The sequence below is a fragment of the Myotis davidii genome, unplaced genomic scaffold, assembly GCF_000327345.1.
Source record: "Myotis davidii unplaced genomic scaffold, ASM32734v1 scaffold608, whole genome shotgun sequence".
Classification (NCBI taxonomy): domain Eukaryota; kingdom Metazoa; phylum Chordata; class Mammalia; order Chiroptera; family Vespertilionidae; genus Myotis; species Myotis davidii.
Genome location: NW_006300025.1, coordinates 2190358 through 2216630, shown reverse-complemented (window position 1 = coordinate 2216630; position 26273 = coordinate 2190358). Strand labels below are relative to the sequence as shown.

The 26273-nt window shown below is 45.8% G+C and overlaps 1 protein-coding gene across 1 annotated transcript in view; it reads right to left on the bottom strand.

Moving 5' to 3' along the window:
• Positions 1-26273, bottom strand: part of SLC24A3 (solute carrier family 24 (sodium/potassium/calcium exchanger), member 3) — a 497602-nt gene that overhangs the window by 210443 nt on the left and 260886 nt on the right. The window contains exon 3 of the mRNA XM_015572039.1: positions 2308-2384. Within this exon, the coding sequence (XP_015427525.1) occupies positions 2308-2384 (77 nt within the window). The remainder of the gene's footprint in view (positions 1-2307; positions 2385-26273) is intronic.

Below are 26273 nucleotides of genomic sequence, written 5' to 3'. Positions count from 1 at the left end.
GGGTCATGGAGGAGGCCTAGCCAGGCCAACCTATTTGGGTGGAGAATTCTGAAATTCTATGTGCCTGGAGCATGGTCCCAAAGGAGTGGATGCTGCCTTTGGCCCTTAGACTCCTTGCCCTGGAGTTTCTTCAATGCAGGGCCCAGGGCAGGGGCTAAGTGCAGTATTAGATACCAGTGATGACAAGGTGCTAAGCTGAAGCTTTCTGCCCACTCTCTAGGGACGTGTCTAAGAGTGAATTAGGGTTAGGGTTAGGGTTTTTGTACACTTGGCCTTCATGCCACCCTGGGAATGCGCAGTCACAGGCAGATGAGACTACAGGCATCTTTGCGTCATGAAAAGCAAGGCAAACACACCCTCCTCTGCCTTGGGCTGGCATCAGAGGGGGCTCAGGGTAGTGGGAGGACGGGCCCTGCCAGCTGCAGGCGGCAACGTGGCCCGGGAGGAGGCAGCTCGCACTGTTTGTGCCCAGAGTAGCAACCTCATCTCTCAGATGTCTCATCTCTCAGATGTCGGGCACAGGGTGCTGACGGCTCCCAGGGAATTGTGGACCAGCTCAGTGCCTGGGTCTCCTCAGCCGCTCGACAGGGAGCCTCCCTGGTGCCGAGGGCGGCAGCTGGCATCCGTATTAGTCGCTCTGTGCATGGGCTCTCCTAATGGGCTGGCGGACTGCAGAGCGCCAACTTTATCACTTGGTATTTTTAGAGATTGTCTTTGCTTAAAAGGGACTTCTCATGCCTTTTTTTCCCCAGGGGAGGTGGTTCTAGGGGGTTGAGGTGAGTGAGGGAAGACTTGAAGAATGGATGGCTTTCACCATGAGGGGGTCAGGCTTCAGGCAGCCTAGGGGCCCAGAGAGGTTAGATATCCTGTCAGAAGCCACACGCAAGGTGAGAACAGCAGAGCTGGCTCCAAGTCCATGATTGGTCAGACTCCAGAGTCCAGGTGTGCACTGAAAAGTGAGTTCTCTGTCCCCTCCCCTTGAGTCATAGATGCCTGTGACTTAGGGGCCTGGGCATTATAGGCCGTGAGGTTCCCTCCGTGTTCAGTGTAAGCCCCTCTCCCAGAGCGCCCCCATGAAGCCATGCTGGAGCGGCCACAGGGAGGTGCTCTGGTCAACAGTCTCAGCCTAGCCAGTGCTCAGCCTGGACCCCAGGCATGAGCGTGGACAGCCCTTTTGGGGTTGGGGGGTCCTCCAGCAGCAGTGGCCCCAGCACAAGCCGTGCGTGTCAACACCGCCATCACATCAACCCACCCAGGCCCAGACCCTGTGTACAGCATTCCCTCTGGGCCTTTTCTTAACGACTGGCCCACAGAACCCAGAAGCAACGTAAAGTGGTTATTGGGTACGTCACGGAATTTGAAGAATTTTTTTCACGGCAATAAATAACCAGATGATAGCATCCCGGGGGAGGGTGGGTGCCCGGGAGATGAAAGCACACAGTACCGCACGTCGTCCAGAACCCAGCCGGGTCCTTCGGCTTCTCTGCCACTCCTCAGACATATCTCCACACACCCCCTCTTCAAACTCTCCCACAGGTCCAGGGAAATCAGAGGCCTCCAGCCCACTGGGTTTGCAGAGGACGTACTAGGTCAGTGGTGGATGTTCAGAGCCAGAACAAACTTTAGTGAGTACCTACTACACGCCAGGCACTGTATCAGTTGCCATTACACTTAATCCACTGACTTAACAAATACTCTGCCCTGCCACATGCCGGGAACAAGTGGGGAAATTAAGTCGCATACAAAACCAAGTCCCAGTTCTCCTGAGGCTTACATGTCAGTGAAGTTGACAATAAGCAGATAATCATATAACAATATAAAGGCTGGTTAGGCAAGGGCTCCCCAAGGGGGTGACATTTGAGCAGAGAGAGCGAGCATAGTTAAGGAGTGTGGAGCAGGTCTGTTTGGCCTTGGAGTCCACACTTTGGGTGGGATATCAAGAACAGAAAGTGAGCATAGTTAAGGAGTGTGGAGCAGGTCTGTTTGGCCTTGGAGTCCACACTTTGGGTGGGATATCAAGAACAGAAAGTGAGCATAGTTAAGGAGTGTGGAGCAGGTCTGTTTGGCCTTGGAGTCCACACTTTGGGTGAGATATCAAGAACAGAATGCACACAGGTGCCTGCCAGCTTATGAACCCATGGCCTTTTAAAGAGGGTACACTGAGAGATTGCCCCCACAAGGCTCCGAGGGCCCCCCGGCCAGGTGTGTGAACAGGAGGGAGGGGCGATGCCAGTGCGGGCACCACTGCCCACCCCCCAGCCAGGCTTCCCCTGGGACCCTCCAGCAGAGCCACAAGAAGGTACTTACACAGAGCACATGGAGAACCACTGCTCCCTGTCTCCGTTTCTCGTTGGTGAAGATGTCCCTGGGAAACTCATGCAGAGCTGAAGAAAAGAGAGAGAAAACCAGCTCAGTACAGATGACAGCATTCTCTGTGCCGGGGGTTGGGACAGTCTGCCAGTCCTCATGTTCAGAGGGGGTCCATGAACTTGGATGAGAAAAAATGATATCTTTCTATTCACAGACCTCGAACTGGAAATCAGTGTTTCCTGCAGATTAGAAGGTAGGCAACCAACTACAGTTGTGTTAAAGCACCTGGGACTCTGCCCCAAAAGATGTTTTCATGATCCATTAGGCATACCGCGCTATTCACTCAGCACTGTAACATCAGGGTGGTCTCTAGGTCACTACTTAACGAGATAGTGAGAAAATACGTGAACTACTATCCAGCCCTGCACTGGCCAAGACCAGTGAGTTCCTGGGATCAGAGCAGGGCCTGGACAGAGTCGCAGGTGCCTCAGGAAACCCTCCACGTGTCTGGCATGGTGATGCCCAGTGTCCACTACAGCCTGTGTCCCCCACCCCTGTCATCTTCCAAGCCTCCCTTGTGTAGCAACTGGGAGAGAGGAGGTGCAGGGTGTCTTTATGAGTAGGAACGAGAGACCATAACTTGCTCATGCATAACTGGCATCCGCACATGGCAGTGGGCGTGGGGTGGAGGTGGTGGTGGCAGAAGGGAGGCCCTGGGCCAAGCTTAAAGGCCTGGATAAACTCCTATTGGGATTTGCATTCTGAACCCAGCATGGCAGGGCCTGGATATTAAGATTTCCACCCTAGTTAGCGACATTGTAACGCGTTGTTATATTAAGCATGGTGGCTCATTAAGAGAATGTAAGAGCCCTCAGTGGAGACCCACTGGGCAGTAGCTTCATTGGGGGAGGCCCCTAATGCTTATTACTGACCTCATCAGCCCCTGTTTAGGCACTATCCACACAGCCTATCAATGCACATGCCGCTGTTTCACGAAGTGCTGCTTTGCTGAGGTTCTAAAGCAGTTGGAATGATTGTATTTAACCTTCCTAAGGAAGGGGTCAGCCTGGGGTCAAGGAAAGGCTCCTCAGTTGGGCATCTGGAGATGCGGGGCTCGATGCCAGCACTCCCACTGCTGGCCTTTGGTGGCGTGTATTTCCTCTCTTAGCCTCAGTTTGCCTACTGGCCATCTGACAAATGGCCTGAAGCTCCTCCTTACTACTCCCAGGAACACAGAGAACAGTTAGTGCTCGCAGCAGACACCTTTACTAGGTATCTGTGGGGTGAAAAATGCTGAAGAGATCTGACCCTGGGCACTGACTGGGTAGAGAATGTCAGCCTTGCCCAGGTTGCCCAACGGTTCAAGAACAAAGCTACCAGAGCACCGAGCTGCTTCCCCAGGACCAAGCAAGCTCCCCACCTGGCCGACTCAGACTCAAGCCACCACACATCTGAGAGATGGTGTTTTCAGAAGAACCGCAGCTGTGTAAGACAAGAGCATGTGGAGGAGGCAGGGTAGCTCACCGGACCGGAAGGCTCTGCCCAGCGCTTTCTGGCCTCAGTTTTCTCATCTTTAAAACAAGGTGGGGCTTCTAGTGCCTCCCACAGGCTGATGGGGTGCTGATGCCCCCCAGCTGCCCTCCACTCGGGTATACTTCCTCATACCCAAGCCCACACAAACCAGCGGCATTTCTTAGTCAAGGGGTGAGAGCTAGGATGCTCGTCCATCTTTGAGAAGGTAATAATTGCTTTGAGTTGTTGACTGGGTTTTGCATAAGGGACCAGGTGGGGAATCAAGCCAGGGTCAGACCCCACCTACACCTCTCACAGGCTATCCTTTCCCCTCTCCGAACCCACTTCCTTCATCCGAAGGATGGGTGTGTAGATGCCATCCTTGCTGGGGAGAGTGCAGACAATGTGTGTGAAGCACCTCTAGCCATGCTTCCTGGGTTATGTATCACCATTCCTCATAATTATAACATAATGGGATGCGGGTCTGGCAGGGGGCCAAGGACACATTCCGTTCTCTCTTGGGGTTGAAGTCACCTATCACCAATTCCTGACTGTCTGGCACTGGCGTCTGTTTCTTCAGGACTGTGTTTAGTCCAAGGCAGCTGCATGATGCACGTCCCTCTAGGTCAGCGGTTCTCAACCTGTGGGTCGCGACCCCTTTGGGGATCGAATGACCCTTTCACAGGGGTTGCCTAAGACCATCAGAAAACACATATATAATTACATATTGTTTTTGTGATTAATCACTATGCTTTAATTATGTTCAATTTGTAACAATGAAATTGGGGGTCACCACAACATGAGGAACTGTATTAAAGGGTTGCGGCATTAGGAAGGTTGAGAACCACTGCGCTAGGTGCTTCCCATGATCGGGCTTCTGGGACCACATCTGGCTGAGGGTACCCCTGAACACCTTCAAAATCCTCCAAGTCTCTTTCTACTTCTCTCTCTCTCTCTCTTTTTTAAATCCTTACCCAATGGGTGAGAATATTTTTTCCATTGATTTTTAGAGAGAGTGGAAGTGGGGAGAGAGGAGCGGGGGGTGGGGGAGGAAACATTGATGTGTGAGAGAGATACATGGATTGGTTGCCTCTTGCATGTACCCTTACTAGAGGCGGGGATCGAACCTGCACTCAGGTACATGCCCTTGACTGGGAATTGAACCTGAGACCCTCTCATGTGCAGGCTGATGTTCTAACCATTGAGCACACCAGCCAGGACTCTTTCTTCTTTCTCCCTCTCAGTTTTCCTTTCAGTACATCTCACCAGCCCCAGGGGGCCAGCAAAGGCAAGCAGTGCTGTTCCCATAGAAACCACTGAGCCCGAACCCAGTGCATTCCCCTTGCCAAGGCAACAGCAATCAGCAGCCCGCTCCTCTCTCCTGGCTGCTTTCCTGAGGCTTGGGTTTGATGAATCTAAATGGAGGTTTGCTGGAGATGAAGAGTGCTTTCTGCTTTCTTTGAAAAAAAACACACACCTGCAGCAGGGACATTCATGGCATCGTTGGACAGACTAATTGCCTATTGATCAAATGAAGCAGCCAAGATGAAGATCAACACATGCTAACACCCAGCTCCCTTAGCACATCTGAGCAGAAGGAATATGAGCCAGCCAATCGCGGTGTGTTGTCTCATCCCAGGGGACTTTCATACCAAAATATCTAGAGAATGTGATTGACTGCCTCTTGGGAATTGCCCCAAGAATCTGGAGTCCTGATCCTACCCAGCTTGTCCCCTGCAGCGATGGGGTGACTTCACAGTTCTGCTTTAGACACGTTCATCTGTCCTGTGCTCCCCCATAAATCCTGCTGCTCCTTCTGCCCCTCACATGAACATTGGGGAAACCTTGCCAGTGGGTGTAGTACTAGCCTCGCACAGAGCCTTCCTCACTCCTATGGTGGCCCTCCTGTGCTGCGTGAGCACTCAACACATGATATTCCAACCAAACTGCAGCCATTTGTTGCCTATTGTACCTTTGACTCAACTGGACTGACAGTTCCCTGAGGACGGGAGCTCTGTCATTTCTCTCCCCATGGCCTGTGCCCACCAGGCCAGGGTTGATGGAAGAGAAAGTGAACATAAGTGTGAATGTACTCAGCGGTTCTTTCTCCCTGGAAATGGTTTTTGTATGAACACAGAATTATTGGCTGAGAAATGACACTCCAGTAATCTCCCCAAAAGCTGGATTCCAATTTGGGTGGCCACGCAGGCAGTTCACAAATACCCCATTCTCCTTGTTCCAGAGACCCGGAAGGAGTGTGCCCATGGCTGTCCTTCAAGGCTAGATGGGGCCCAGCAACTTGCTCTCATTAATAGAAGGTAAAACAACATGTCATATTTCTGGACAGGCTTGCATTTTCTTGTCTAAGCATTCACAGAAACATATGTTGGGGTGAATCTCCCATCTGCCTGGATCCCTGAGTGACTGATATCGGAAGCTCACACCCCTAATACATACATTTTGTACATGTAGCATAAGTAAGACAGAACATTTTTATTCTTCTTCTTGCCACTGTGATTTGGGGGCTGTTTGTTACCCAGCATATCCAAGCCCACCCTGAGTAATGCAATAACTGTTGTAGTCCCTGGCCCTGCAACAGCATTTTGTACATGAGGCCTTGCCTCTAGCAATTTTGGTTTCTTCTGTCTTCTCCACTAGACCGGTGGGTAGGGTTGGAGAAAATGTATTCCCCTCTGTGTCCTCAGTGCCTGTTTAAGTGGCCAGCATGGAGCAGTCACTTAATGAGTGTTTGTTGATCAGATGTATGCATCTGTTGTGACTGAAAATCCTGAGCAGAATCATCCACAAAAGAATCTGTGTGAAAATGGATATAGGCACAACTTCATTTTTTAAATATTTAGTCCCTGGAAACATTTCAGAGACAATTCAGTGCCCTCCTCTTAGGCTCAGCAAGGTTCAGAAAGCCATAGGAATGCTAGAGGGAGACTGTCTGGCAGTGGGAGGTTGCAGGGTGCCCTGGGGAACTGCTGCCTGCCGGGAGGTTGTCTCATTTTAAGGACTGTGTTTTCACACTGGAAAACGTATTAACAAATCAATCACATGCAAAAAAAATGCACACTTGTTCAGCTCTCACCATACTTAGCCCTAGTTCCAGAAAGAACAAGGATACACAGTCCTGATCATGGAGGAGTTACAAGTTGAGTGGGTGAAAAGTTCGGCGGGAGGCAAGGGATGCCTTAATGCTCTTTGAGATCATCCCAATAATTTAAGTTTCCTGAATTTAAGGATGGAACTCATCTTTATCAAGTATTGTAAATATATATTTATTGCTTTTTCATTGCTTCTACATAATATGGAACACTATCCCTAACTTATACATAAGTAAATCAAGGCCAAAAGAAAGCAAATAACCAGTCTAAGTTCACACAGATATTAGGGGAGGAGCTGAGATCCTAAACTGGGGTTACATGTCTAGTACGTTGATTCCTGTATTGGAAAGGGCAAACTGACTCCCTCCTCCCCAACCTTTTAAAGGGCACAGTCCTTCCCTTCAAAAGCCAGAAACGAAGTTCTGGATTCAAATGGATTGATGTGTACATGGAAACAAGATCATGAGCAGCATCTCTGTGAAGGAAGACGGAACCATAGGTCATGGTAACCAAGAGCCTTAAGAGAGGGCTCATCAAACTATCAATCAAAGCCCTAGCCCAGTGATGGCGAACCTATGAACTCTTTTTTTTTTATTTTTCTTTGTTAAATGGCATTTAAATATATAAAATAAATATCAAAAATATAAGTCTTTGTTTTACTATGGCTGGCAATATCAACAAATTTCTATATGTGACACGGCACCAGAGTTAAGTTAGGGTTTTTCAAAATGCTGACACGCTGAGCTCAAAAGGTTTGCCATCACTGCCCTAGCTGGTTTGGCTCAGTGGATAGAGTGTCAGCCTGCGAACCAATGGGTCCCCGGTTTGATTCCAGTCAAGGGAATGTACCTCAGTTGCAGTCTCTTCCCAGGCCCCAACCCTGGTCAGGGCACATACAGGAAACAACCGATCGATATGTTTCTCTCACATCGATATTTCTCTCTGTCTTTCCCTCTTTCTTCCACTCTCTCTAAAAATGAATGAAAAAATATCCTCGAGTGAGGATTTAAAAAAATACTACCAAACAAATATTACCAATCAAATTTGTTGAGAAAGGCTGCTTCAGCCAAATATACCATGTGGTGACATTTGCTTACCACAGGCAGCCAGGGTTTTCTAAGCTCCTGAAAACCTAAATTTGAAGCCCCCCTTCACTACTCATGAGTTCTGTGGCCTCGGGGAAATTCCTTAACCTCATTCAGTCTTAATGTGCAAAATGGGAGCATAAAAACAATACTAGTTTACGTGGTTAAAAGGATTAACTGTGATACTTATGAAATATGTAGTACCTAGTATCGGGTATCTAATTATTAAATGCTAGCTTCGTAGGAGAGGGAGAAATATGGAGAAGGGGTGTTTCCCAAGACATCAATGCCCCGCCCACATTCCTGGGGTCTGACCCCTTTCATGCTAAGCAACTGCCACACCTGTATCTCCAAAGCTGAGAAAGGTTGCTCTGCCCAGATACTGAAAGCTGGATATGCTGAAGACTTAATACGGCTCTTTCCCCCAGAAGAAGCCCTCAACCAACATCTGAAGAAGCCCTCAACCTCACAGAGCTCCCTCCTAACTCTGAGGTTCCAATTCTCAGTAGGATCAAGCTCTAGTTGTCCACAGTGACAAGTGGCTTTATAACATTCCTTTGACTGGATGCCTTCCCTTCCCTGTCTCAATTCTGGACTCCCCTATCTGGATCATCTCCCAAGTAAACTTGTACTTGAGTCTGCCTCAGAGTCTATTTCTGGCAAACTCATATTTACACAAGGGGAGCTAGGAATTTCGCACTTTTGTACCCCTCCATTTCAACAAGGGTTATATTTTCTAGCAAAGGACTCATTCACATCCGGTTGAATTTCCACCCAATAATGGCAACAGCCCTCAATGGCCTCCCTTCCGTGTACTTATAGAGAAATGATGCATCCAGCATTGCCAACAGAACACAGAGCCACCTCATTCCTGATGCAAGTTGGTAGGCTGTCTCTGCCCCCTTTTCCTGATGCTGAAGTTGATCCAACACCTATGAGAAGTTCATTGGTTTCCACTTCAGAGCTCTTTTTCTCATTTCCATATTGGCAGGAAATTTCACACAATCATCCCACAAGCTTTTCTCCTGGAAGGGAACAGATATTCTTTGCATCTGAAGAATCCCAATCATTAGTTACGTAGACTTATGGCCTGGCAGAGCACTGAAATGTAATTTGACGAACTAGAAACATATTTCTTTATCAATAATAAAAAGCCATGGCATCAGTGTTGCTCATGGCTATGAGCCAGTAGCTACTGTAGAAAATACAGTGAATAATGTAGTGGTCTCAACCCACAAACATGGCAATATATAGAAGGAGGCCTATTTGCAGGGGCAAGAGCCTCCAACTTGCATTTGTTACTCTTGTAGGAATACCATGACTGTGTCAATAATGAATTTTCATTAAAGGAAATAAAATATTTATGGTAAATAGCCCTGTAGTATTCAGAAATTTATGCCATGCCATTCTGGGCCTGCTCTGGTCCTCAAAATGTCCCTTGGTGCCAATGTCAGAGGCAGAATGTTTAGATGGATGAACTGGGGTCTGACTCAAGTGCTACATTGCTATGCTCTCAAGTCTGCTTATTGATCCAGAGAAATTCAAACCAACAAGCTGATGTATGCAGAAACCCACTAAGTAGCTTCTTAAGAGGACATTCAGTGGTAAGAAGGAATGACCATTCCTCCTTGGAAAAATGCAATGAAAACAGATTGTTTTGAATGTAATAATCCCCTACAGGAATCTACATTAAGAATGTTTACTCTTTGCGAATTTATTTTATAGAAGATGAAGCATGCATGATAAAAGACTAAAGGGTTCAAAATCAGCGATTTTTAAAAAAGGACAATTCACCAAATTTCAGAGCTGGAAGTAACCTTTAGTATTGGTCTAGAAATGGAAAAGTAATGACAGAAGGATCTGGTTAGAAGCACAGTTTAAGTTTTCCTTCTGCTTCTTTGAATATCTGTTCTTTGTCTCCATAATGTTATTCCACGGTCATCAATTTCAGGGGTAGACAATAGATTTTATCTTATATGTTCATCAGTTGACTAGTAATGACTGTTAGGCTGAGGCTTGGATGGGGCGCAGTATGAGAAGGCTAAAAAGCTAATTCCAGCCGAAACCGGTTTGGCTCAGTGGATAGAGCGTTCACTCAGACAGTAGCTCTCAATCATGAAATAGAGATCTGACAAATCTCTGGTTTGTGAACATGAGGAGGCTAAAAAGCTAATTCCAATGTAACCCTGATTTTTTTTGTGGGGGGGGGCGGGTGTCTAGCAATCTGAATCTGTGCCAGCAAGCCCAGTGTACATTCTTGATAACCTATAATCAAGTCACTGCCTCTTTCCCAGAAACTGGTCTTGCAAGACCTGTTACCTAAATACAGAAGCCATAAACTATGAACAGTCCACAGCCCCAGGGGGAGAGGGTATTAGTGCTGGCGCCAGGCCAGACCATTAGATATGGTCTGAAGACCCCCAAAACCTGGGCCTTTTTTGCAAAGCCTGCGAAAGGACAGGAAGCATAATCCATATTTGGGGGGAAACATAAAGGAGAAGCTCCCTGCATGTTACTTTGCTCAGACTTGGGAAATTATTCTGCTGAGTCTGCTGGTGTAATAAAACTGTGTAATTCCATTTCTCTAAAGTGTTGCTTGGTTTTTCTCTAGTCTTCTACAACAAGTGGGGCAGAGCATCATGATCCATTAACAATGTCTACCATAGTTACTGGAGTGGGAATGGTGGCCTAATTCCCTATAGTAAAGTTTCCTGAAAAAGTCCTAAAATAAAAGAATAACTGGAATTCCTTATGCCTGGTCATAGTAATTCTTATAGTTTCTTTGATCAGTACCTCTGAGTATAATCCATTACAAAAGGGGAAGATTAAAATATTTCTATATGACTTCCTGAAAATACCAAATATATTTGAGCAGATGCACCCATTTAGAAAACATTAACTTGAAATTTATTCTATAAATAATTAAATATCTAAAAAACTCACACTTAATTGTAGGAAGAGCTGTAAATAAACAGACAAATTATTGTATAATTCAGCTGATAAAACTCAAGCTGTGCTTATGCCTCAATTTAGCTCTTGGTGACCTTTGGTCTCTCCTTTAGGGAAAAATGAAGATGTTACTGTTAGGAAATCATTTTCCCTTTTTACCATTCACCTACGGTTTTGCGTCAAAGCACTCAAAGAATCTTCCAATTACACTTGCAACTCTTTTAAGGGTAATTTAAGCTCAAGGCTTTTTTATTTGAACATGAAGTTTGTTCACCAAATGTTTAGATTCTAAATGTCATAGGTACATCTCTTGGAAAACATCTGTCACTGAATCTGAATAAAAATTAAAAGAATATAATTGATCTAAAATAAAAAGTAATTCTTATATCCATTTTTCTCCATTTTCTTGGCCCATCACTGGGCTTTAATGGTGGCACATTATAGCTTTGAATGCAGCAGATTAAACGCCTTTTGCTTCTACAATATGCTTTGGTCTCCAATTAGATGATGGACCAAGAGTAGGAAGTGATGACAAGGAAGATATTCTAAGAAGGCCATTGTGCTCTCTTACAATTATCAGAGCAAGACTGGTCATAGTGTGGAGCAGGCCAGATCAAAGCAAGGGGGTTTAGAATCTACTTGATATGTGTCTAGTAATTTTTTATTGTTTATTTGACTTTATGGATGATGCCCTGAGGAGACTCTGGATTCTGTCTTCCTTCAAAGAGTGCCGAGTTTTTGTTTGAGCAGGAAGTTAAATTACTGGAGGGTCATCTCTAGTGGTGGTTTTAGGCTTCTTCTGACAAAAGTCTGTTCTAATAATGCTTAGGTCCTGGAATTCTTGATACTCAAGCAGTGATACTCAACCTTCTGGCCCTTTAAATACAGTTCCTCATGTTGTGACCCAACCATAAAATTATTTTCGTTGCTACTTCATAACTGTAATGTTGATACTGTTATGAATCGGAATGTAAATATCTGCTATTATAGGATGGTCTTAGGCGACCCCTGTGAAAAGGTCGTTTGACTGCCAAAGGGGTTGTACCCACAGGTTGAGAACCGCTGTCTTATAGGATTTCAATGGAAAGTTTGAGCTATTTAGTAAGCCCCTTTAACTTGGGGGTCTTTCACTACAAACTCTGTGCCTACTCAGCAATTTAAGCCTCTCAGCTGTTGTTTCCCTGGGGTGCTTGGAGTTGGTCCCAAAGCATGTACAACTTGGGTGTCAGTCAAGGATTTAAGGTTCCCTCTGTGACTTCTTCCTTTCTGGGATGTCCCCCAATTTCCACCAGCTCTGGGAGTTCCAAACTCTACTCTCTGATGCCTCACCCCAATAAGATCACCGCTTTCTGGCTGTGCTCTATCCCCCAGACACTGCACATACAGAGGAGGTTCATCTAGGAAAAGGCCAACTGGCATGGCTCTCACACAGTGTGGTTTCCTTATTTCAAGGTTCATATACCCCAAAGTCTTTACTTACTTTATTCACTGGCCAGAGCTTTTACACAATTGTTTTTCTTTGGTTTGTCCAGTCTATAACCGTTCCTACATTAATCCAATATAAGCTACTCTATGATGACTAAAAGTCAAAAGTCCAGAATATATTCTAGGTCATCACCTCCTGCAGATAATTTACAGTAAACTAACACTACAGGTCCCCCCAAACTTGCTATTAGCCACCGTAAATCCTCTATGAAACTAAAGCAGCCTGAAATAACTGTGCGGCCAAATAGTCAATAATAAGCTGGGGAAAGCTAAGGTGACTGGCATGGGCTGACGGGTAAGATGGAAGGGCTAGGACAGTGATGGCGAACCTTTTGAGCTTGGTGTGTCAGCATTTTGAAAAACCCTAACTTAACTCTGGTGCCATGTCACATATAGAAATATTTTGATATTTGCAACCATAGTAAAACATAGACTTATATTTTTGATATTTATGTTATATATTTAAATGCCATTTAACAAAGAAAAATCAATCAAAAAAACGAGTTCGCGTGCCACCTCTGACACGCGTGTCATAGGTTCGCCATCACTGGGTTAGGAGGTCATCTTATTTTATAGGCACTTATATGTATAAACCAAGGATTGGCTAGAAAGAGCACTCAAGACAGGAGATTACAGGAAGAGATGCTGCAGTATCCACAGCCCTCAACTGTATCTATTTCAAAGTTAAGGCAATCCAAAGAAGCATATATGGCAGCTCTGATGTGTCTGACAGGTGATGCCTGAAGGCTTAGAGGCAAGAAAGTGCATTAGGAGGCAAAATGATATTGGAAACCAGTTACAGCCAAGGGAGTGAAATCGGGTTCTGCTTTCCTTTGGAATCTGGCAGTTCTCTTCCATGTTCCCCTAACTGTCAGGTGTTGACGTTCCTCATGAAGTTGGCAAATTGAAATTCACAGCAATAAAGAAAGGTGTTTAATAAATGCTTTTCAAGTCCAGACAAATTTGTGAAGCCTTAGAAATAGGAAAGAAAGGTAGGCAGCAAACAAAACTTTTGACTAAATCTGGTCACTACCTCAAGCACATACAAGTATTAATGTTTTAAAAAAGAAAGCGAAGGAAAAGTCTGATTGGCACTCGAAATAGCTGAGATCAAAGTAATAAATACCACGATTTGCGTTTACAGTAAAGAGGAGCAGAGGGAAGGCAGAGATGGGTTGGTGGGTGGGGGTGGGAAGAGATCAACCAAAGAGCTTGTATGCACATATGCATAACCCATGGACACAGACAGTAGGGTAGTGAAGGCCTGGGGTGGGGCAGGCTAGATGGGGTCAATGGGCTAAAGGGGGGACGTCTATAATACTTTCAACATTAAAGATTTTATAAAAAAGTGAAGAGGAAAATCCAACAGGAAAAAGGATGGAAAGGTTTCACTTGGTTCTGTGTCAACTCTATGATATTCCCCATTATATGTCAATGACCTTGTTCTCCCAATGCAAGTCAATGACTCGTTCCCTACTATCCCCCATCATATTCCCCATTACAACTCAATGACCGCATGTCCCCCCATCTCCCCTCAGAATTTAGGATTTTATGTCATTGCTGGCTAGCTTTTGTCTATGTGCTTATATTTCATTGCAGGATTGCTTGGAGCTAAAACACATTCAAAGAAATCCTTAAAGAAATCAACATAATTATTTTGACCCCCTCCCCCCCCCAAAAAAAAGCAGAAGCAATGGTAGTAACATAAACTTTGTGATGGAATAACTCGGTCATCTGGTCACAGAGGCTAGATGTAAATTGTATGCATTTGCTGCTATAAACCAGGAAAAGTCTTGGGCTCACTTGGGTAAAAGGCTGTTCAAATAAAATGAAGACCCTCCTCGTCACCCTCACAGTTCAGGGGCTGGTTTAAGATGTCCTTGAAGATGTTGGTGTGCAGGTCACCTGGAATGCTGGACACCAACTTCCTGCCATGTGTGAGGTAAAGCGACTTGGCAGACTTTCAAAGGGTGGAAAAGATGTTCACAGCATTACTTCCTATGATCTTTTCTCAAATAAACATTGAATTTCAGGGCACCCCATGTAGGTCTATGGAGAAAATCTATTAAAATAATTCTTTCAAGTATGATCCTTTCAGTGCTTGAGATAGGTGATATTTTGGGTGATAGGCACAAAAAACTTTATTATTCTTTGAGAGACTACAATGTTTAAGTTTTCATGTATAGCTCAAATAAGTAGGATCAGACTGTCAAACTTATGTGCATAAAACCTGCAGTCTCCTAGGTAACGCTCTGTGGGAAGATAGGCAAAGGGGCTGCTTTTCAATCTGAATATGAAAGCAGACACCCCGTGGGGGTCCTGGACTGAGGAAACAAGGTCCAGCCAAATCACTTCCAAGAGATAGGCTGTCAAGTGCCCACAGGTAGGAGGGCTGGCGAGAGCAGCCTTATCTTTTCCTGAATCCAAGACACAGAAGCAAACCCCGTGGCTGCTTCTCAGCGATTCAGGTAAATGACTCTTTCCAAGGATACAGGGTTCCTTTGAGAAAGATTCAAGGACCAAAGAGACTCTGATCTCTTTATGATTATGCTTGCATCCTATCATGAAAGCAAGCTTTTCAGGGATACAGGCAGGCACACAGTTTCCCTATCAATTTAACTGCAGGATGAACATGTGTCATGTTGCTCTAATTGGCAGAGGATAGCTAGAAAACAGATAACATAGCCCTGCCCTCTTGAAGATTACAACCCAGTTAGAGAAGGCATATTTAAGCACACAAACCACACAGAGTGCAGGATGGTAGAAGGCAGGCTATATATGGATGTGTATATGTGTGTATTACATGTGTATATCATACATACTCACTGCAGCATAATAGCTATCCAAAACATAGTGGTTTAAGACAACCATAACGTTGTTAATGTTTTTTTTATGATGTCTCCCATTTCTGGGGGCTGACTGGGCCCAGCTAGGTGGTCCTTTCTCAATGACACAGCTGCTGGGACTGGGAATGTGAAGACTTGCTCACTCCCTGCCTTTATGCCACTTGTGCTGAGGAGGCTCAAAAACAGGGGCTGGAAGTGCTGGGGCTCCTTGAAGCCTCTATCTCAGTGTGATTTCTCCATGTGCTCTTTTCTTGGGATCTCTTCAGCATGGAGACTTCTCATATGGAGGCTCAGAGACACAAGGCAGAGGGCCAGGAAGAAGTTGTAGGCCTTTTGTGACCTCGCCTGGAAGTCACGCAGGTAATTTCCACCACCTTCTGTCCCTTGGGGCAGTTACCAAAGTCTGAACCGGCCTCATGTGAAAGGGGGACTAGACTCTACCTCTTGATGAGGGGTGGGGAAAGGGCAAGATTCCAGCACAGGGTCCTGGAGTTATTGCCGTGGCCTTTCTGGAAGATGCAATCGGCTGCTATTCGCCTCTACCTGAAACGATAACTATTTTTAGAGCTACCTTCATAACTAATCTAGACGTATTCATGTGGATCAGACAGGGAGTGGCATTCAGAGTCAGGAAGAAAAGGATCAGCCTGAGCCAAAGCAGTGGTAAAGGCAGCTGGGGTAAGTCTGCCTTGAGAGGGGTCTTGAAGAGGGAGGGCATAGGTGGCTACAGTGGAGGTACACCAGGTGGAGCGGGAAGAGAGGCCAGATGTGCAGGTGGGAGGCAGTGGAGCATTCTGTGTTCTCATGGGGTGGGTATTCTTTGATGCGCTTCGTCTTCAACAAACAGCCAAGCTCAACAATGGGAACAGGCATAGCTACTAATGCGTTTCCCTTACCTGATCTCACAGCTACTCTGACTCTCTGTACTTTACAGCAGGAGAAACTGAGGCCTAGTTCACAAAGCAAGTGTGACCTCAAGCACAGGTCTTCTCAGTCAAGTGTCCTTTCTTCTCAACCACAGTATGCAAATGCATGTATTTGCTGTCATAAACCAGGGGAAATCTTGGGCCCAACATTAGTCAGAGCTCAGTTCACATTTCCCCCCAGGCTCGGAGAGATTAAGTACCTGCTATGAAAACCCCAGCTTTGTCTTTTCCAAAAGAAAAGACTTCACCCCGAATTTAAAAGAACATGTGGAATTGCATTGAACTTCATGGCACATTGGAGCCCAGAATAGGACCCAAGACTGAAGTTAGCCAGTCCTCCTGGTTAGCCTGGACTAAGCCACGGGCAAGAGAAACACACCCCAGAAGTGCAAGGAGTCTGGGGGTCCCCTCCACCCAGGAGCAATGTCCTGGCTCCTTCCACCCAAAAGGAGTTCCTGCCTATTTAAGTGCTGGCGTTGTCTACTTGCATCTTGACATTCGTCCTGGGCTAACATTGAGCTGACTCAGATTCTCCTGTTTCCTGAGATATGCCTGATGGAATGCATGTTGACACCTTTGCAGCGACTCTGTCTGTGCCCCAGGGCCCCATTTCATCATTTGCACATTTCATGACAGTGGGCTGTACCCCAATGTGTGCTTGGGATACAGGGACCCACAAGGGTAAGGCAGAAAGAATTGGTACCAGGGCTCCTGAAAGGTCTCAATTGACAACAGAGCAAGGTTCAGATATCGGTAAAGAAGTGCCCTCGTGTAGTAGTTACCGTCCATGCCCCACCTGCTTCCCCGAGGATCCCTTTACCACCTTCCTCACACCAGCTCCAGGTGCTGTCACACCCAACAGTCTGCACCCAGGCCTCCAGGAGCTGAAGTGTCAGCTGTGAGCCTCTGCTTGATCCTGCCCCTGCCCCCTCCCCTCCATCTCTCCTGGTCCTGGTGTCTGCTCTCCTAACAGCCTTTCCAGGGAGCACTTTCAAAATCACTTTCACATGAGCACTCGTGCCAGGCTCAGCTTCTGGGAACCCAGGCTAACCCAGGAACCACACAAACACTGCTTCTCCCACAAATATTCCCTTGATCACCCCAAAGGAATCCTGCCCTAAATCACCACAGCGATTGGGATCCAGACCACATGAGTGCAGGCTGGAGGGTGGGTGGTGGGCAGCAGCTTGTTACCCACACCCCTGGGTCTGGGTCTGGCATTCCACACTTTCCCTTCAAATGACAGTGTCCTGAGTGAGCCACACTCATCACTCGGCAGCCCATCCATTCCTGAGGGGCCTATCTGTGCACAGCGGACAAGCACTCTCTGTCCTGAGATCCTGTCATGCCTCTGGGTCTGCTGCATGCAGACAGGCTGGCTGGCTGGTGTTTAGGATGGAATGATGCGAGATCAGACTTGCTCTGAGACATTGTTGGCGAGCAGGGGGGTGGGACCGGGTGAGGCAGGGAGTGGAGAAGCCTCAGAACTGCCCGTGGCCAGAGTTTCCATTCCTGGTGCCAGCTGATGGGAGCCCAGGGCGTCCCAGGGGCACGTCTGACCGGTCTGAATGCAGAGGCACCAGGGAGAGCATTCGCTCTGTGCTTTCACTGGTTTTGAACACATCCCAGAAGTTTCTATATTCTCCTGTCACATAACTTTTAAAAATCTTCTTTTTACCAGGAAGTTCAGATCCAAAGAACGAAACAGATAGAATGTGTGGTTATGTTTTGGCTTGTTGGAAGCAGCAACAGACTCAGGTGACGACAGAAGGTCCAGCCTCAAATTTGGGGTGTTGTTGGGGAGAATGCTGGATATCAGAATCTCACTGCATGAAAGGAAATGGCAACTGTGGTGGTGGTGGAATGTTTGTGTGGGGTGGGGGGTGGGGGAGGGCAAAGGCTGCCACTTTTGGTGACCATTTCCAAATAACAGAAAGACAAGTAGCACGGGTAATGGTGGTCAGGGACGAGACTAGGCCTATACAAGGGAGTAAAGTCTTGAAAACAACGTCCACACCAAAGGTATGCACCACACACATTTTGGACAGCCTTGCCTTTCCTGGGGGAACCCGCACTTCCATAACGTGAATGAAATCAGCTCTTTTTATGCCCTCAGTTTCAACGAGCCTGGCTGAATGGCTGAGTGGCTCTGTCCATGGCTGTATACAGGGGAGAGTGAGAATACATGACCAGCTACATTAGCTTATGTGGCTACTCCTCCCACCCCTCTGTAAAACATGTCTAAAACCTACTAGGGCATAAAGGCTTGGAAAGGAAAGCGAACCTCTCACAGACAGATGAATAAGCATCTTCATAAAGGTGACAGGACCCTGCAGTTTTATCACACCCAGGGAAGTCAAGAGGACAGCAGGGTGACCTGTACCCCTGCAGTGGTGCCTGCTTAGATCCCCTTCACCGGGCTGGTGCACCCACCACCCAGTGCCTTGAATGTTGCCTGGTGATGGCTCAGACTGCATTCTCCTCCCAAGAACCGCCCTCAGCAGGAGCACTGAATGTCTGGAAGATCAAGTCTTCACTCCAAGGGGGTGTGCAGCCAATCCCCTGATCAAGGAAGAACAACTTGAGGGTGCCATCCACTCTCCACGGGCCCCAGGCCCATCTGCAGCTGAGAACCCATCTTTGCTGACTGCTCCTCCTGCCTGACCCTGCTGCTCTCACCCCCCTTCTCTGAGAACTCTCCAACAGCAAATCACTGGTCCAGAATCTTTCCGGGGAAACCCAACTTGAGCCAACCCCTTAGCTTGGCTTTTGCACTCAATCCTCCAATGAAATAGGGCAGCTCATTGAAATGTAAAATGCATACCAACTGGGAGAGGCAGGGCCCTGTGCACTCAGGGATGACCAGAGCAAGGTTTGCCTCTTTTCCTCCCTCTAAATCACTGCAGCCCAGAGCAGGACCAGTGGTTTAAGCTCCTCCTGTTCCAAGCTATGCCCCAGCCCGAGACACGCTGCTGTCCAGACTGTGTGCCCTGGAAACTGCCAGACAGCAAGAAGCCACATTCAGATTTGGCACCAAGATATAGTATTGCTTCCCTCATCCACCCAGACATTGTGAAATAGTTAAAACGGGGTAGGATTCCTTCTTCCACATCCCCCCTTTAAATCTGAAGAGAAATTATGGGGAGATTTTTTATTTTAATAAGAAATTTATTTCCCAGAAGGTTTTGTCCTTTGCAAGGTAACAAGTTGGGCCAAAACCAGGCATCCATGCTGAGATGTCCCAAAGAGTCAGGTTCACAAAGCTTTCCTCTGCCAACTGTGAACCCCAAACCGAGCCTGGCACTGCTGCTCTGCTGAAGGGCTCCCAACATGACTTCTGCAGAGGGCTACTGCTCTCCTTCATGGCAAAGGGTAAAACGTGCAACACGTGTTCCACACACATGGCTGACTGGAGTGGGAGAAACTGCCCAGGGGTCTAAATATGCAGATAACACCGGTGCCATCTTTGCTCATCACTGAAGGTCTGGTGACCAAGGCTGAGAGGTGTAGACTGATGCCCATCGAAAGGAAGGTCAGTAACCACTGGTCCTTTCTGCCTCCACACAGACCACACCCCAGACCCCAGGAAGCTTGTGTCCAGGTGAGGAGGATTGAACCATTCTCTCAGGGGCAGGGCGTAGTAGGAGGTTGACATGACAGGTGTGTTCCTAACACTGGATTCCTAACTCAGACTCATGACCCCCTCACTGTGTTCCTATTTTCTAACCCCTTGATGTCCCCTAAGAAGCACCTAGACTCTCTTCCTCTTCCCCACCCATCTACCCACCCTCTTACATTCACTCTTTTGACCTCAACTTGGTCCTAGGAATGCAGAAAATGGTCAGCAAATGCTGCTTAAATGAGTAAATGCATGACTATTATACAGCATGGTTTTAATAGTAGCACTTGGCTTATTCATCCAATACAAATTCTGGAGGACCTACTCTGCACGGGGCACTGTGGTCATCTGTAAGTAACTAGGCAATGTTTTACCCTGTTTGCTTATCTTCCCCACTCTTAACAAAAACAAACACCATTGCATTACGTGCTTCTTCAATGTACACACAGTAGGCTGTGTTCTATGATTTTCGGGTCCTCACAAGTGAGATGTCAGAGATGTGATCTGGGATGATGACTGATCGGTGACTCACTCAAGGGGACAGGAATGAGAGTCTTTGATGGCTCACACCTGTAATGCTCTCCCATCCAGCGGGTCACCTGGTGCTGATTCCTGTTATCATGGCAAAGAGACCAGAACCAACAACCATTTAATTCTAAGAGCCCCACCAGCAACCTCAGGATCCAGAAATAATTCTGGACTCTAGAGTCTAAGGAAACTATGTTTTAGATCTGGCTCTGCTGTGTAGGAGTCAAGTGGCCTTGGGCCACGTGCCCTTTCCCTTGCTGCCTGCACTGCCTGCCAGTCCTTCTTGGCTAGTTAATTCCTAATCATCCTCTAGATCAGTGGTTCTCAACCTTGGCTGCACATTAGAATCACCTGGGAATCTTGTTAAAATCCTGATTTCTGGGCCTCATCCTCCCGAAATTCTGTTTCTTTGTTATGGGTTGGGGCCACAACATTAGTAACAAAGAAACAGAATTTCTGGAGGATGAGGCCCAGAAATCAGGATTTTAACAAGATTCTCAGGTGATTCTAATGTGCAGCCAAGGTTGAGAACCACTGCTCTAGATCTCAGCTCAGTCATCATCTTCCTTGGCAAGCTTTCCCCAACCTTGACCAGTCAATCCTGCTACCATCAGCTGTGTATTCTTTTCTGTTAATTTAACATCCCCCACTAGACCACCTCCCTCGCATGGTTTTATTATATGACCTCTGTTTAGATTCCTCTCAAATTCTCTACCAGGCCCTCCCTCTCTCCTTTCACCTCAAGAATTTCGAGCTGCCCAGTATTTCCTCTGTATTTGTGTTAGGTATCTTGCTGACCCAGGCACCATTTTCTTGCTGACAAAGACTTGTTTGTTTGGTTCCACTGATTAAATAAATTCTATTTCTCTTCAATTATTTAATGACTACTTTCATGTTTTCCTTTCTAAATATTGTTTGATTTACTTGGGAAAGGTAATACATTAAGTGGTTCAAAATTCCCAGAGGTAGAATTGCTGGGTCATAAGACAGTCCCATTTTCAGTTTTGGGGGTAACTCCATACTGTTTTCCACAGTGGCTGTACCAATATGCATTTCCACCAACAGTGCATGAGGGTTCCCTTTCCTCCACATCCTTGCCAACACTTGTCATTTGCGGATTTATTGATAACAGCCATTCTGACGCTGTGAGGTGATATCTCCTTGTGGTTTTAATTTGCATTTCTCCGACAATGAGTGACATTGAGCATCGTTTCATATGTCTATTGGCCATCTTAACGTCTTCTTGGGGAAGTGTTTATTCAGGCTCTCTGCCCAGTTTTTTTTTTTTTAATTTTATTATTATTTTGGTGTTGAGTAACACAAGTTATTTGTAAATTTTGGGTATTAACCCCTTATCAGATGTAGCATTGGTGAATATGTTCTCCCATTCAATAGGTCGTTTTCTCATTTTGTTGGTTTCCTTTGCTGTGCAAAAGCTTTTTTAGTTTTATGTAGTCCCACTTGTTCTTTTGTGTGTGTGTCCCTTGCCTGAGGAGATATATAAAAAAATCTTTCGCTCAGAAAAATGCCAGAGATTTTACTGCTTCTGTTCTCTTCTAGGAAATTCACAATTTTGAGTCTTTAATTCATTTTGAGTTTATTCTTGTAGACTCTGTAGAGGGTGTAAGAAGGAGGTCTAGTTTCTTCATTTTTGCATGTATCTGTCCAATTTTCCAGCATCATTTATTGAATAGACTGTTTTTATCCTACTGTATGTTCTCGCTTCTTTTGTCATATATTAATTGACCATAAAGGTGTGGGTTTATTTTTGGGGTCTCTATTCTGTTCTATTGGTCTATACGTCTGTTTTTATGCCAGTACCATGCTGTTTTGGTTACTATGGCCTTATAGTATAGTTTGTTATCAGGTAGCATGATTCCTCCAACTTTGCTCCTTTCTCAAGATTTCTGTGGGTATTCAGGGTCTTTTGTAGTTCCATATAAATTTTTGGATTATTTATCATAGTTCTGTGAAATATGCCACTGACTTATTGATAGAAAATACATTGAATTTATATATTGTTTTGGGTAGTATGGACATTTTAATGATAGTAATTCATCCTATTCATGAACACAGTCTATGTTTCCACTTACTTGTATCTTCTTCAATTTCTTTTTTCAGGATCTTATAATTTTCTGAGTAGAGGTATTTTTACCTCCTTGTGTAAATTAATTCCTAGGTATTATTTTATGCAATTGTTTCATAAGTTTCCATTTCTGATAGTTCATTATTGATTTATAAAAATGCAATTTATCTCTGAATATTAATTTTTGTATCCTGCTATTTTACTGAATTTACTTACTTATTAGTTCCAGTAGTTTTTTGGTGGAGTATTTAGAGTTCTTTATATATAGTATCATGTCATCTGCAAATAATTCCAATTTTACTTCTTCCTTTCTAATTTGGATACTCTGTATTTCTTCTTGTCTCACTGCTGAGACTAGGAATTCTAGTACTATGTGGAAGAAGAGTGGTGAAAGTGGACACATCTGTCTTTTTCCTGATCTACAAGAATTTTTTTTTACTTTTCCCCTGCTAAGTATGGTGTTGGCTGTCAGTTTGTCATATATATGGCCTTTATTATGCTCCAAATGCCCAAAGGCGCTGCCTCCTTGGTGTGAGCACTGGGGTCACTGCAGCTGTGAGCGGAAGAGGAGCCAGTAGGTCTTTGGGCCAAGCGCCCTGAGGTCTGAGAGTAGGGGCTGCCTCTGCTCACAGCTCAGCTTCTCACAACTGCCCGGCCAGTTGGGTTCACACTGCTAGAGCCACCCAGGATCTCTTTCCAGGAAGCCTCTGTCTCCCATCAAGCTCAGCCCTGAAGATATCCTCAGCTCCCTCTGATGCTCTGGGATCTGCCTCCCAGTGTGGCTTTAGAATGAAGCCAGAACTAGCTCGAGCAGTGTGAACCAGCTCTAGCAGCGTGAACCAGCACCAGCAGTGTGAACCAGCTCTAGCAGTGTGAACCAGCTTGAGCAGTGTGAACCAGCTCTAGCAGTATGAACCAGCTCTAGGCAGCACCTTTGGGCATTTGGAGCATAATTTTAATTTCTATTTTGCTGAGAATTTTTATCATAAATGGGTGCTGGATTTTGTCAAATTGCTTTTTCTGCATCTATTCAGGCGATCAGATAATTTTTATCCTTCATTTGTTTATGTGGTGTATCATGTTAATTGATTTATGGATATTGTACAACCTTGCATCTCTAGAACAAGTTCTACTTGGTCATAGTGCTGCCCCTGGCATGAATATTATTGTGCCCAGGTGAGCACGTAGGCATGAATACAGCCTCACTTCTCTTTGCACAGATGATAGCTAATATAACACAGTGGTCAGAACACTGCTGTTTCCATTTAACATCAGAAATCTCTTGGCCTGGGCACATCAATCCAGCAGCCTCATCCACTGCCTGGTGTACTAGTGAAGAAACGGACCATCTCCTGGTGCCCTGGGGAAGGCATCTAGATTGTTTCCACTCATTTGCTGTACAGCATTATTGTACATCTCTTTGTGCACCTGGACAATTAGAGGATAAACTCCTAGAGGAGGAATAGATGGCTAAAAGCAATCCACATTTTAAAACTCTGTTAGAAATAAATGCCATCCAAAGGGTTTGCACCAATTTTTACACCCACCAGCAATGTATGAGAGTGCCTGATCCACATACCCTTGCCAACACATCAAATTATCTAACATCTGGACTTCTGCCACTATGAAGCAGTTAAAATGGTGCCCAGTGTAGCTTTAATTTGCACTTTTGCTTATAACTGATAAGATGATTTTTCATGTTTTAAAAAAAGTTTGTTTTAATTTTTTTAAGTGTGGTAAAATATATATAAAATTTACCATCTTAACTGTTTTAAAGTATATAGTTCAGTAGTGTTGAGTTCATTCACACTGTTGTAAAACCAATCTTTTCCATCTTGCAAATCTGAACCTTTATGCCCATTACTAAACACAACTCCCTAATCTCCATCCTCCCAGGTCCTGGCTGACACCATGCTACCTTCTGTACCTAAATTAGACTCTAGGTCAGCCATGGGCAAACTACGGCTCACGGGCCGAATCCGGCCCGTTTGAAATGAATAAAACTAAAAAAAAAAAAAAAGACCGTACCCTTTTATGTAATGATGTTTACTTTGAATTTATATTAGTTCACACAAACACTCCATCCATGCTTTTGTTCCAGCCCTCCGGTCCAGTTTAAGAACCCATTGTGGCCCTCGAGTCAAAAAGTTTGCCCACCCCTGGACTAGGTACCTTGTGTGACTGCAATTATATAGTATTTGTCATCTCTTTTGTGTGACTGGCTTATTTCATTCAGCCTCATACCCTGACAGTTCATCTCTGTTGTAGCATATCTCAGAATGTCCTTCCTCTTTATGGCTGGAAAATATATATATCTCATCATTTTGTGTATCCATTCACCCATCGGTGGACTCTTAGATGCTCCCACCTTTTGGCGATGATGAATAATGCAAAAATGGGTGTGCCAATATGTCTTTGAGACCCTGATTTCAATTCTTTTGGAAACATACTAAAAAGTGGAGTCGCTGGATCATATGGTAATTCTATTTCTAATTCTTCTCATATGTTTTGATGCTGTTTTCTTTCCAGCTGATCCTTAAACACCACCCAGGACCTCTGTTTCCAGGAAGCCTCTGTCTCCCATCTTCAAGCTCATCCCTGAAGATATCCTCAGCTTCCTCTGACGCTCTGGGATCTGCCTCCCGGTGTGGCTTTAGAAAGAAGCCAGAACAGCTCTAGCAGTGTGAACCCAACCTGGTCAGGCAGCTGTGAGAAACTGAGCGATGAGCAGAGGCAGCCCCTTCTCAGTTTCCAACACAGCAGCCCCTGTTCTCAGACCTCAGGGCGCTTGGCCCAAAGACCTACTGGCTCCTCTTCCGCTCACAGCTGCCGTGACCCCAGTGCTCACACCAAGGAGGCAGCGGCTTTGGGCATGTGGAGCATCATTTAACCTCAAAGGCAAGAAAACCAGCTGGTACAGCTGGCAACAATGCCACCTATCCTGAAGACCTTGCCAAACATTCCAAACCCTAAATTTAGGTTTGGTTGAAACATATACTCAACAAACCCCAGAAGCCACTGAAATGTGATAGCCAAATTCTGTGTCCAGGGTCTTAGGCTGGCTGCCTCAAGAATTTCTTTTCCATTTGTTTTAATAGCAAAGAACTCTCTTTTTTGGTCCCCTTTACCACGACTTTGGAAAGCTAAGTGCAGTCAAAAATCTCCCAAGGAGCTATTGCTTGTTAAATGTCAACCTCCACTGCACAGGGAGGAGAAGAATTATTGGTGACCGAGTGCAGGTGCCTCCTGGAGTCCCTGGTCAGTGGAGCGGTTTGACCAGTAAATCAGAACTGATCACTGGTCCGGGTCTGCCTGGCCTCAGCAGCCATTAATTACAAGCAAACAAGTGAACCATTAGTAGGTAATTGATTGCTGCACAGCCTCGGTCCCTGCAGTGGAGACAGGTGTGCTGCCACTTAGCCCAGCTGTGCTGGCCTGCCAGGCCTCAGAGCGGGAAAGCCCGCAGCGACACCTCGGTGTGTTTCTGTAACTCAGCACACTTTCCCATCTGCTGAGCTGGTCTCTGCACTGGACCACACACCCTGCAATTCAATTCAGTGCGTACAGTTGCAGAGCCTTGTACTGACAGAGCCATGTGCTGGGGTGTCCCCAAACTTTGCCTAGGCGTCCTTCCTGAGATCTGTGAGACCCCCACCAAGTTAGTGGTTGGAGGAAAACTCTCAGCAGATGATCTCACTGTCCAGAACATTTCGGCACAGTATGGGATCTGCCCTCATGGAAGCAAGAACAGTCTCCATTGGGAAAGCAAGTGAGACTGTTCCAGGCTTGTGTCTTTCTTTCTTTTCCCCTCCCTCCC